General features: G+C 36.8%; 1 protein-coding gene across 3 annotated transcripts in view; it reads right to left on the bottom strand.

The window, feature by feature from the left end:
- IPO8 (importin 8) overlaps positions 1–13,547 on the bottom strand; it is a 69,455-nt gene extending 55,908 nt beyond the window's left edge. The window contains exons 1-4 of one of the 3 annotated variants that reach the window (XM_082419671.1): positions 13,225–13,546; positions 7,720–7,801; positions 2,744–2,900; positions 29–187 (exon numbers count right to left, since the gene is read on the bottom strand). In XM_082419671.1, coding sequence (XP_082275797.1) covers positions 29–187; positions 2,744–2,900; positions 7,720–7,801; positions 13,225–13,308 — 482 coding nt within the window. In that variant the 5' untranslated portion in view covers positions 13,309–13,546. Of the gene's footprint in view, positions 1–28; positions 188–2,743; positions 2,901–7,719; positions 7,802–13,224 lie in introns of all 3 variants that reach the window. The other 2 variants (XM_082419672.1, XM_082419673.1) reach the window with 2 other exon arrangements.

Below are 13,547 nucleotides of genomic sequence, written 5' to 3'. Positions count from 1 at the left end.
TATCTTCAGCCAATAGAAATCAACTTACTCATATGTCTTCACCAGTTGATACAGACATAATAAACTGCCAAGCCAGCTTCCACTGCTCTGTGATTGCAAGTAATAGTCTATCTTGTCGACTACCGCTGGCCAGTGACCAGGGAAATCGTATTTAATGATGGCACGGAGACACATTGTTAACTGGACTCTATAAAGTGGGGGAAAAAAGTCCAAAATCTAAGTAGTTATAAATATCAGGCTTCAAAGACCTCTAATATTGTACATAAAAACACTCTGATTTCTATTTACCTACATTATATAGATATTTATCTGGGGTGGAGGGAAAAAGAGCAGTCCTATAAAGAAAAACCTATAAAGTCCTATAAAGAATTTAAAAATAAATTCAGGGACTTCCCTGGTGGTCCAGTGGTTAAGACTTCGCCTTCCAATGCAGGGGGTGTGGGTTTGATCCCTGGTCGGGGAGCTAAGATCCCACATGCCCTGTGGCCAAAAAACCAAAACGTAAAACAGAGGCAATATTGTAACAAATTCAATAAACACTTTAAAAATGGTCCACACCAAAAAAAAAAAAAAAAAAACTTAAAATAAATTCATTAAAAATTTTCCAAAAAAAAGACAATGAATCCACCCCAGCTCTGTAAAATTTCCCAGCTTGTTATATTTTGTATTTTGGTTATCATATCCTAAGGGGGAAACAAACCAAAAAAGTATTTTATCATTTCAACTGGACAAACTTAGCCTAAAAATGGTCAAAGTAAGTAAAATGGAGGCCTACATAACAGTGGGAAACATCTCTGTGAGCCAAAACCTGGAACCATTCATCATCAGTTCCAAGTCACACAGTATTTTGCACCTATCACTGCTTCCTGAGATCCTAATTTTTGTATGAAGTAACAAGCATTAGCTGGCAATTCCTGAAGAGGAATGCTAAGAGCTATTTCCAAAGAAATAAAGAAAAAAGCAACAGGAAAGACATTAAAAAAAAAAAGAAGAAGAAATCTCTTTAATGAAACCACAAAGTGAAGCTATGAAAGATGTGATCTCATAACACTTAGGTCAGTAATCATTTCCTCAATTGGATCCAACTGTAATTGGGATTGACAAGAAAGTGAGGGGAAGAAAATTTCTCTTCTACCAACTATTAGTATGTCCTTACACGGTCACTTGCAAATGGTTGGAGAGTGAATCTAGCTAAATTAGGATTCCACAGCGCCAAGACAGCCAATAACTTAATTTCACTGAAATGAAACAAACAAACAATGCCTTTCCCTTGCAAAGGATCTTTTCCAAATCTAATTGCAAAAGATCCTTTGCAATACTCTTAAATAAACTTTGAGAATATTTCTTTAAGAGTAGTTACAGTTAAGCCTTCAGGACATAAAAGAAGCAAAGCCACAAAGAACTGTCTCATAATAAAGATAACCTCTTGTGCCACCAGCAGCTGTTCCTAAACAACAAATAGGTCATATTTGTATTCAATAAAACTGAAACTTTTCATTTTTTTTAATTTCATCTTCAGGTTGACCCTCTTAATCCTTTCTCAATTCCAAGCCAAGCAAAGGATGTTTATGAACAGCCATCCTTTCATATATTAATGTGTAGAAGCATTGCTTGCAAGATTCAGAGAGATTTGAAAATGTAAAGATTTTGACAAGAAGTGGACACATGATGGTACCACAGGGAAGCCAGTACCAGATGGCATTTGGGCAACCAATGAGAATGATGATTTTCTTTCATCAATACCCCTATTTTCTCCTCTTACCCAAACAACTGCACAAAGAGGTGTTCAATGTTTGTCCACCTTCCTCACTGTTATCCTCACACCGTCTTCCCTTTCTTCTGCTTATGCCGATGTACATTATACACTCAGGGATAAGGTTACATCTAATCTCTTGAAGTTAAATAATTTCATTCCCCTACCTCAATTTCATCTATTTCCCTCCCACATGTTCAAAAGAAACCTAATCACTTGCTCATGGTGAAAAGAATTTGTTTCTCCTGTTTTAAGACTGCATTATTTTTTTGACCTACACCTCTGCTGTCCACTAAGGGCAGGTACCAGCTACATGCACACACTGTAATTTAATCAAAATTAAATTAAAAATTCGGTTCCTCAGTTACACTAGCCACATTTCAAGTACTCAGTTGGCTTCTACGCCACATGGCTAAATATCAGACAGTGTGGATATAAAAGATTTCCATCACTGCAGAAAGTTCTATTGGACAGTGCTGCTTTATAGCATCTGATCTAAATTTGAAAAACCAGAGACAATTCTTCTAGTTTATATTTTCTCTATCCTGTCTTCTTCAAAAGAAAAGAAGCTCCGTTCATAAAAATGAACAAAAAGATACGTAAAGTGTTACAAAAACTGGTAGGTTAAAACCCCCAGAAGTCAATTTCCCTGTATCAGGGAAAAGAAAAGCAGATAGTAAAAAGTCAAGAGCTCATAACTAAGAACACAGGTTATTCACATAGCAAGGATCTATACAACAATTTTAGTTAGATTTTTGCCTCAACTCTTTTTGTGGCAACTTATAGAAACTAAATTTTTTTTTCCAAAATATTTTGAGGCAAAGAATTACAAATGCAAAAACAAATAACTAAAACTGTACTCTTTGAGTGCCCATCTTCATTACTTTATCTCTTTTAAAAAACAAACTTGAGGCTGATGATTAAATCCAACCTCCCCCATTCATATATTTTGGGCTTCCTAACTAAGCATACAGAAATAATATAATGTACCTCACTAAATCTGGAGACCGAATTATTCCTTCCACAATATTATCACGTATTTGCTGGCGATCATTTTCATGAATGTTAAATGGAAATATTGCTTCTCCTGGTGGAGGTTCTCGGTCCGGCCAGTACTGGGTCACCATGTTCTTCAAGTAAATGGCAGCTAAGTCAGAGAAAAAAAATGCTAAAGTAGCAGTATCAAAAAGATGGCTTTCATTCAGCTTTACAGAGCATGAAAGGCTAAACCCTTCAACGCTAAACATGATACCCAGCAAAAATGGAAAATCTTACAGTTATAAATAGCCAAGTGGGGAAGGGAAAATGGATAAGAATTTAAAGTTTCTCTTTAGCTAGTAAAGCAAGCCTAAGCAGGAAACATCTCATTAAATCAAGCTTCCAGAGTTTACATGACAGAAAAATGATCCAGGGACTCAAGTATGCATCCTTAGACTAAATACAAGATGGTCTAAATGAAACTCTACTAAATGTACTTTGAGACTGTAAGAGTCATACTGTTCATAATGCCTAATACTGAACTGACAACACATGAAATTCTACAGTCCTTCATGTAGATTGCTTTTTTTGTTTTTCTTTCACTGGCTATTATCCCGCACTACCATTTTGAAATACCTATAGTATTGGTAATTTTTATCTAACCCTTTTGAAATATTTGCCACTTGCAAATATAACAATAAAGAAAAGGACATCAGCTTTCAAATATTTTTGGAAAATCTCAGGAAATTTCTTACCTGTTTATTTCTATCAAAATACATAATCAATGATTCTATTCCTATTCTTTTTAATCATCATCAACATTTAACAAAAGACTTCTGAAAGAAGCTAACATACTGCTACAGAATTTTGATAGGGGATGTGAAGTTTTCTAACCATCCCAGCTGAGTACTGAATGTAAATTAATACTTATAGTGTCATATTCTTACATATACATAATATATATGAATAAAGAGAGGTGATCTGCAAAGCATTATAACTTTCTTCCCTTAAGTTTCTCCTCTCCCTTCTCCCCCCCCCCAGCCAATCCTCCCTTCATCTCAATTTTAACATAAACTAAAAGCATTATACCACAGAGAATAAACCAACATGTTCTACATTGGCTATAATACAACAGAAACCCAATGAAATTATAAACCTGACATCCTACAAGCTCCTCTTTCATTAGTTTTGATTCAACACAGGTCTGAAAAAGACAATTTCACTGAGGATTTCCATTTTTTAGGATAAAAACAAAAATTATTTGAGAGAGTGAAAGGGAGGGAGGGAGAGAGAGAGAGGGAGAAAATGTGTCTATATGTGAGATAGTTTGGGTTTTTGTCTTTTTTTAATTCAGATCACACAGGCTCTGGACTAAGTACCATCGTTTGTCCCAGTATATTTATTTTTTAATATTACAGTCATCAGCAATAAAAATACATAAAGTGTTGAAAAAAATGAATAAATGATCTAAGAATATGGTCCAACCTGTCAGCAGTTCAGACTGATATCATGAGATTAATCTTTGCAAAAAGAAAAATCAAAAAATCAATATATTATACACACCATTTTAATCCCTACAGAACTAGTCTTGAAAATAAAAAACAACTTTCAGAAGCAAAGATACAGACATGGTAAAATCATGGACTTACTCATAATTCAGTCATTAAATGCTATTAATTTTATAACTAAAAATATTTTTATTATGGGACACCACAAGAGATGGCCTATATAAAAGGCACACTGACAAATTTGTATATGTTGGAATAAATCTGCAATTAGTTAAAATAAAATTGAACTTAATGAATAATTTGAAAAGAGAATATTAATTACTCTCATGGATAATCATGGATTACTAAAGATAATGAAGGAAAAATACCAAAAATAACTGAAACTGTACCAATAATCTAAAAATCTCCCTTTAATCATTTAATTCAAGTATCTAACATTTGCCAGAGCTAAGAAAATACAAATATCTTAATTCCTTCATAAAGAAATTAAGTATTAAAATTTGCTTTTCTGCAGAATCCACTTACAATTTCAAGCATCTTAAGTTTGAAATTAGTTTTAAAACATACACACGCTTCTCCCCTTCTCAAACACAATGAATCATCACATACGCTCTATCCTCTGGACCCAGAGCCACCACTACACAGATCAACTGGGTTCCATAACCTCAAAGGGGAAAGGATGCCATTAAACTCTGTGAAGCAGAATGCTGTGCTTTTTGAGTTGATGTTTTTAAGCTTTTCCATTTTTCATAGTAATTTGGTAGCCCCTCTCTCCTTCTCTCCCTTGTTATTACTTTAATCTGTTAAAGGCTAGGAAATAAGGTAACAAAGTGTATATATTATATCTAAAACAAGATTAAATAGATTCTGAGTATCCTACAAATAAGACACATTAGTTTTAACAAAAGAGCTTCTTGAAGTGCTTCTGGACTGATCAGGGGCAACTTTCTGTTTATTTCTAGGTTTTGTATTCTGGAACACTGAGGTTAACCTTAATAATGCTATTAAGCTTACCAATCAAAAGGAAAACAGTGAAGCAAACGTCCAAATTTATTTTGTTTGGCTTGCCAATATCAAAATATTACATTTATTTCCTATTTCTTCACAGTAAGGTAATAAAGGACATTCACTAATGAGCTTGCTTGATAATAGCAAGAATATTTTAGAATTGCCCACAAACAAAATAATCAAGAACTGAATATTTTGCAGAACTAAGTATTTCCACTTAATATTAGCATAATTTTTTACAGCTTTATACAGGCTGATATTTTTTAATCAAAGATCATATCATTCTTCTTAAAATGTCATGCTAAAATGATAAATTATCTGTCTGGGTGTCACCATCAGATTCTTGGAGCATTTGTATTTTAATAATAAATAGAACAGAAAATTTATAAATGGCACTTAAATTTAGGTGATAATGTAGAAGTCTACACAGTATATTTCAGACTGTATAACAAAATGGATGCTCTAAAGTAGAAAGCTGTCCTAATAAATTAGGACATGATCAACCACCAAGACAAACCCTGTCATGTGGCTAACAGATCTGAAATCTACATAAACTGTGAAGAAAAAGTTGCCTTTAAATGCTATTTACATTTTATATCAAAACTTAATTACCTAAGTTATTAAGATTTAAAGTTGTATACAGTTGGTGAGGACATGGGGAACCCAGCATTCTAATGCACTGTTGATAGAAAAAGCAAGTAAATGCAACTTGGTGATAAGATTCAAAATTCTAAATGTTAATATTGTTAGTAACATTGACCTAGCACTTCCATTTGTTAAAATTTATTCTGTGAAACTATCCGCACGAGCATCCAGAGATATGTGTCCAAGGATGTTCATTTCAGCATTACCTCTATCAAAAACAACAAAAAGGGACAATAAAGGAAATGTCCACTAATATCAGATTGCTTAAATAAACTATGGCAGTTCTAATTCAAAGAAATATTGAATAATTTTTACAAAGAATGAAGTATATGTACATGCACTGACATGGAATGATCCCCCAAGGGTATAAGGTTAAATGAAAAAAAAGGAAATTATAAAATAGCATGTGTAATACAAACAGATTTTTGTTACTTTTTAAAACCAGCTTATCTACAGAAAAAAAAAGAATTAGAGAACCATGCACCAAAGTTGATGGTAGGTATCTTTGGGGGTGGGATTAAGAGCAATCTAATAATATAAACTGTATTTTTGTAATGTTTATATGTCATATAAAGAAGACATATTAATTTAATAAATTGCTTTAAGATATTTAAAAATACTGTTTCTACAAAGCTTTATGGGAAATTCACAATGGTGCTATAAACACTTAGGTTATTAAAATAGGTTCCACTTAGCAAAATGTGGTTTCAAAACAGCCCTATTTTATAAAACAAAGATTAAATTGAGAATTGTGGTTTCAAAAAACTTACATAGAAGTCTTATAAACCTTATTAAAGTAAAAAAATAATTCCACCGTGAATGTTTTTCCATAGGTTTTTCTTAACCACAAATGGATCATTTAGAAAATCATACATATTTTTCCAAAACTTAATGGTTCCCTACTTTTTTATTCTGTTATGTTCAAGTAAAACTAAATACTTTTATCAGCATGTATAGTATAATCCCATTTCTATATTGTTCATCTATCCTTCTACCTGAACACATGCAAAGACTAATGTTCACCCAATGTTAATGATGGTCATTTCTGAGTGATGAATGTCAGGTAATTTTTTTCTACTTTTTGGTTTCTATTTTTCTATATTGCCCAAATTATTTATTAGTACATATCACCTACATAATTCTTTAAGTCTCTTCAATTACATATTTTTTCATTAGCTATTATCATCTTACCCCTTTTATCATGAAATTATTCTCTTTCCAGGACTCATTACACTCCAAGACTTTCTCCATTTTTTAACCTTCTGGGTTCTAATTACCAGTTCATTAAAAAAGCAAAAAGAAGAATAATACACAACATCAGGGAACTACCCTAAGATCTCACAGACTCAAAAGTAAGTTTCATGTTTATAACAAAAGTCCTGCTCCCCAATCATGTGGTTAAGAACACCTGTGCAAACCTTATCTCCATGATCTGACGCATGAATGGAACCAAATTAATATATACAAATTCATGGCCTTAATCTATGGGCCCAAAGGCAAGGCCACCAGGAAGCATTAAAAATTAGGGAGATAAAGCTATTAAAACTGGGAAAGCTAAGAGGGAAAAATGACAAGGTTATAGAGAAAAGGAACTGCAGCTAGAAGCTAGAAGGGAGAAGAGGAAAGAAAAAGCTATGGGAGATTTAAGAGCTCAGTATGGACCTCTAAATTTCCAGGGAAAAAGAGAGTGGAGTTTTTAAGCCATTAGAAATACTTCATGTGTGTTTCCTATGTTTTCAAAGAAAGCAGATATTTAGAAATGAAATAAAACGCTAGTCCTACTTTTACCCATAAATAAACTTATAAAGGATAAAAAAACCAACTCACCTGCCTGGCGTACTGGGAATTCCACATGGTCAGAGACTATAATCCGAAGTAAACTGGGGGCAAAATTGATAATCTTGTAAGACTGAAATTACAAAGAAATATTTTATAAAAAAATAGGGCAATATAAATGAATAACTGTTAGCACCTGTTCCTGAATGCATTACTGTCCAAATAAAAGAAACACTTTTAAAGTGAGAGAAACTCTCCAAAGCCAAATGAAGATTACTAAAATACTCCAAGTCAGAAAAATTTACTTAGAATAAATTGATGAATAAATGAGTAAGAACACTTTCATGTTTTTTGGACATATATTGTCAAAATGCTCTCCGGAAAGGTTGTAGCAATTTACACTCCCAAGAGTAGAATATGTGTGTGTTCATCTATCTAATATAGGGATTAGCATTATCATTCCTTCAAAACTTTTAAACCTTATTCATATTTTAAATTACATTTATTCTAGCTTGAATTGTTTTTCCTGTTTGTTGGCTATTTGTTTTCTTCTACAAATTCCTTTTTCCCCTCACCCTTTTGTAAGTGGAATATTTGTTTTATTCTTAATAAATTCTAGGAGCTATTTTATGAATTTAATCTCAAATTTTTATTTGACTTATACATTGCAAGTGTTTGTTTCCAGCTTATTTGTGCTTCAATTTTGTTTATGGTATTTTTGACAAACAGGAAAACATGGGCTACAGAAAACAAGAGATCCAGCACAGAATATGGACAATGGCTGTGCATGAGCTATAGAGAGGAACCAGTCCAGACTGGAACAGTGTGCTTCACAAGACAGTGTTGAGAGCTGTCGTCACCAGCTGCTCTCTGTTGCCAGAGCATCTTTTAAACTTAACAATGCCCAAGTGAGCCTGTGCTGATGAACTGCCTGCTGCCTGGGTCATTTCTCCCCATAGACATGTTCTACTTTGACCTATTCCTGAGTTTGGCCATGGTAACTTTAGAAGCAAAAAAAAAAATAGAGAGCAACCTATTCCTTCTGATCATATACCCTCCAGATGTCTAGTACCTGGACCTAGTACCTGTCTAGTACAGGCCTGCCACATTCCCAGAGCTCACACTTGGCCTTGCCCGCTGACATTCCCAGAAAAGACTCATACTCAGTGAGGGTAAAGCCAGACCATGATGCAGAGTCTTTTCTGCTTACCTCCTCCCAGGAGCCTGGATCTATGGTGCATCCCTTTCAGTACACCACTAGGTTTGTGCACACCACTCCATTTTTTAAATTTATCACCTTTCCTATTATTTATAATAGCATTTATTAAGATAAATGTTCAGGGACTTCCCTGGTGGCGCAGTGGTTAAGACTCCATGCTCCCAATGCAGGGGGCCGGGGTTCGATCTCTGGTCAGAGAATTAGATCCCACATGCGTGCCACAACTAAGAGTTCACATGCCACAACTAAGGAGCCTGTGTGCCGCAACTAAGGAGCCCGCCTACCACAACTAAGACCTGGTGCAACCAAATAAATACATATTAAAAATAAATAAATAAATGTTTGACCAAAAATTTGGAGAAAACTGGCATCTTTAAAATATCGCTTCTTTCCATCCAGGAACATTATGCTTTCCAAGTCTTTCCATATCCTTCAATAAAATTATAAATTATCTTATAATTGCTCTTCCTTTCATCCTGTATAAACCTCAAAATCTTAAATCTGTTGTGTATAAAGTAAATTGAAACCACCAGAAATTTAAAGTAGTTTTTAAGAAAACAGATTTCTTTTAATAGCAGTTTACAGGAGTCAAAATTAAAACAGATTAGCTCAGTCTCACCTTCTACATTTACATTCTTGTAAAATAACTCACGTTTATAACTTTTGAGATACTGTAAGATCCTGTAGTGAATCAATGATTGAAACATATATACTGTTTAGTTCTAATCTACATAGTTTACTTATTATACATAAGTACAAAATAACCTTTACACTTAGATTAATACTACTTATTTGGAAGTAGTTATAGTGGAGACTTTATTTGAACACTGTTGTCATTGTACACATTTTGGAACTCCTCTTCTTAAAACTGTTTGACATTTCAGAGAACTTCTGCAACTTTTTGTCTTCTTTCAGCCTTGATTCAATCAACATTAATTTGATCAGCTAAAACATTCAGTGGTAAATTCAGATATATTCTCATACTACTTTCCTTACAAATATTTATCCAATTTCCTTTTCTACCCTGGGCTTCCAGTTCCTAAAAAATAATAATAATACTATCTCTCAATGATTTCTTGAGGATATTTGGTTCATACCTGTGAAGTTTTCTGAAAATAAACTTTCCTTGCTTAGCTAAATTCTGCATTTTATGAGAATTCATTTAAAGCAAAAAAACCTGATATTTTCCCACTCTGCCTCATTGCTCCCTCAACATTAACTCTTCCAGTCCTCCAACACACCAAGTTGAAGGCCTTTACCGAACTTGCTCTTCCCTTCCTTCCTCTCCCAGTTCTTCATCTGGTTCACTTCTTCACAATATCTAGGTCTCTGCTCAATGCCATTCTTCAGAGACTGATCATCCTACTTATACATTCCAACACTCTCTCTAGGGCTTTACTCTCTACAGCATTTATAACCTAAAATTGTATTATTTACTTTTCTGTATCCCCCACTAGAATGTAAGGTCCATGAGAGCAGAGTCTTGTAGTAGTGCCTGCAAATAACCCGATAAATATGTCATTCATAGAAGCAAACTCTCTTAAAGGGCAATAAAAATGATACATACAGATGCATGGAAAATGAGAGATTCCAAAGAGTGGCAATGAAAGTAAATATCTTCCCTTTCTTTTTTTTTTTTTAAAAGATATATTGATTGATTGATTGATTGCTATGTTGGGTCTTCGTTTCTGTGCTAGGGCTTTCTCTAGTTGCGGCAAGCGGGGGACACTCTTCATCGCGGTGCGCGGGCCTCTCACTATCGTGGCCTCTCTTGTTGCGGAGCACAGGCTCCAGACGCGCAGGCTCAGTAGTTGTGGCTCACGGGCCTAGTTGCTCCGCGGCATGTGGGATCTTCCCAGACCAGGGCGCGAACCCGTGTCCCCTGCATTAGCAGGCAGATTCTCAACCACTGCGCCACCAGGGAAGCCCAATATCTTCCTTTTTGAGGCCATGATTTATTAAAAGAAGACACCTTTCTGGATGAGTTACTGGAAAAAGATATCTACCCATTCCTACTTCCCTATGCTGCTGCTAAAGGGACTGCTGGGTTTAAAGACAATGATGAATGTGTACAGGATCCATTCTTAATATCCTCCAATAAAACTGAAAACACATTTTTTCCAGAGAAACAATATCAGATATAGCAGTCAAGGAGCCAGTCCTTTGGAACACAGGCCGTTATGTTTTGAAACTGCCTACTCTTCTAAATGGCAACTGACAAATCAGTCAGTACACTGTAGAAACTGCCCCTATTTCCTATGCAGAGAATATTTATCGTGGGGGGACCTAGACTAAAATATTAAATGAGCTGGACCCTAATCATTTATGGTAGATTACCCACCTGTTTATTCAACAAAAAAGGAGGTTACAGTGGTGGTAAAGGATAAAGCATACAAAATCCGACATTAAAACCATGTTTTATTAAAAGGTTATGTGACATTATACTTTGGTCTTCTACTTACAATTCAAAAAAATACTTAGAGCATATTACAATCCAAAGCATTATACTAAATATAAATGCTAAATGAGTGACATAGAAATAAGCTACTTTTAGAAGTTGCAGAGGAAATTGTGGTTCTGTGATGAGTTGGGTGGATATGGGGCGAGGCAGGGCAGAGTGAGGTTGGAATGGATTTGGATTGAAATATCACGAAGAAAAGGGTAGAATTGGATCCTAAATGTCTCTTGCAGTTCTATAGGCCTTCCTCCCTACCTTTTCCACTTCTATAAATTCAACTGCACTTATATACTGATGACTCAGAAACAAAGCAAGGGTGGGCTAACAGAGGCAGGGTAGTACAACATGATAGCAAAGACACGATCCCTGTCAACACTATCAGTATAACATCTGGCCTCACTGTGAAGAGAAACAGGCCAACTCCCCTGTTCATACTGGTAGATTGCAAGTTCAGCTCTTGCTTTGTTCCTCCTAACCAATGCCTGGATTACTACTCTTCTAGCCAAGCAACATATAGTACTTTTACTCTGCAAAGCCTGGGACAGGTACTGACTTTAACTTTCCCCTATTCTGAGTGAGAATCCTTTTCTCTTTGAAGCACCAATGCATTCCCTTTGGGCTTCAGTTCAACTCAACCTTCCCTCCAGAGTCAGTGTTTTCACTCTCCCTTTTATCTCTTGGAAATCCTGGATTCACACTTACTCCACCCAGATTTCCCATTAAAATAATCCGTTTCAGAGATTTACAATGGATATCTGCACTTTAAAGTCAACTCCAACCAGGGAAAACCTAAGTGAACTCCTACAGAAACATTTACTTAGGATGGTCGTTCTCACACTTTAGGAAGCACAGAATCACCTAGCTAGCTAATTAAAACATAACTGGGCCCCATCCCCAGAGTTTCTAATTCTTTAAGTCTAGAGTGAAGCCCCATAATTTGCATTTCCAACAAGTTCCCAAACAATGATGGTGCTCATCCTGGGCAACACTTTGAGAACCACTAATTTAGGTATATTCCTTTACATTTTAAGGATTACTGCAACCTCAAACAGCTGTCACTCTATCCTGGGGGTGGACCTTAATTCGTACTTTTTAGTGAGAGGTCTCTGATTCATTCTTACAGGTGAGGAGTAAAATACAAGCTAGGGTTTGGAACCATTAAATTTGGAAATGTCGGTAGTATCGCTGGAACATGGTCAAGGCTAGTTAATAAGAATAGAGGATAGGGGATGAAAGAAAGTCTCACACATTTTACCGTTTATAAGAAATCCCTACAAACACTACTCGGCGTGTCTTTCGCAAAGCACTACCACCATAAAAATTGCCTGTTCTTCCCAGAGCACTCTCCCGACAGCATTTCTCCAACGCTCCAACAAAACTCTGCCAATCAGTGTCTAAACGGTGCTGCCAACCCCACAGAAGCAGGCAATGGGCAGGGTTTCCCACAGCAACACCTAAAAAGGGCTGGGTCTGCAGAAAAGCTGAACTCAGATTTGAATTTTAAGTGAATTTTCCCACCAAGTCAGCGTACTTAAGGAAAAGAAATCACATCCCGAAAACACTAGCAAAGCTTGCTAAAGCTTCTTTTTGCGGACCAAGCAGGCTGAACAAACTGCACTGGGGAAGGAAAACGACATAAAGAGATGCAAAGGTGGCCAACAGGTGCGTGAGCCTTTGAGAAAAGATCCGGGGAGTGCGGCGCCACTGGACCCCGGGGCGGGGGCTGGGGCGAGGGTGGAACCGGCCGAGAGACGCGTCGGGGTCTGGGGCCTGGGGCCCGGGGCCTGGGGCCCGGGGCCCGGGTTGGGGTGGAGATCAGGGGCGCCGAGGAGGGAGAGTCCGGCGAGCCGGCGGGGGGCGCCGCAGGCCTGCTCCTCACCTGGTTGAGTTCATTCTCAGCTGCAATCCGCAGCTTCGGGTCGATGGTGCCCTTCAGCGCCTGGATGATCCGGTTGAGGTCCATCTCCCCGGGCGGGGGCTCCGCGGCCCCCGGACCAGTAGGCCAGACTGCAGCTTTAGTTTTTCTTTTGACCCTCTCAGCCGCCTCCTCCGCGACCCTTGCACTACCTCACTCCCCACCCCCCGCCACCGTCGCCACCTGCAGCCACTTGCTGCGCCACTCTGACTCCGCGCCCCCTGTCCTCCCTTTCTACCCCCAACAACTCGCTCTCCATTCACCCTTTTACGACAGCCGGTGGGAGG

The sequence above is a fragment of the Balaenoptera physalus genome (assembly GCF_965194825.1).
Source record: "Balaenoptera physalus genome assembly, chromosome: 13".
Lineage (NCBI taxonomy): Eukaryota > Metazoa > Chordata > Mammalia > Artiodactyla > Balaenopteridae > Balaenoptera > Balaenoptera physalus.
This window is presented reverse-complemented; position numbering and strand designations above follow the sequence as displayed.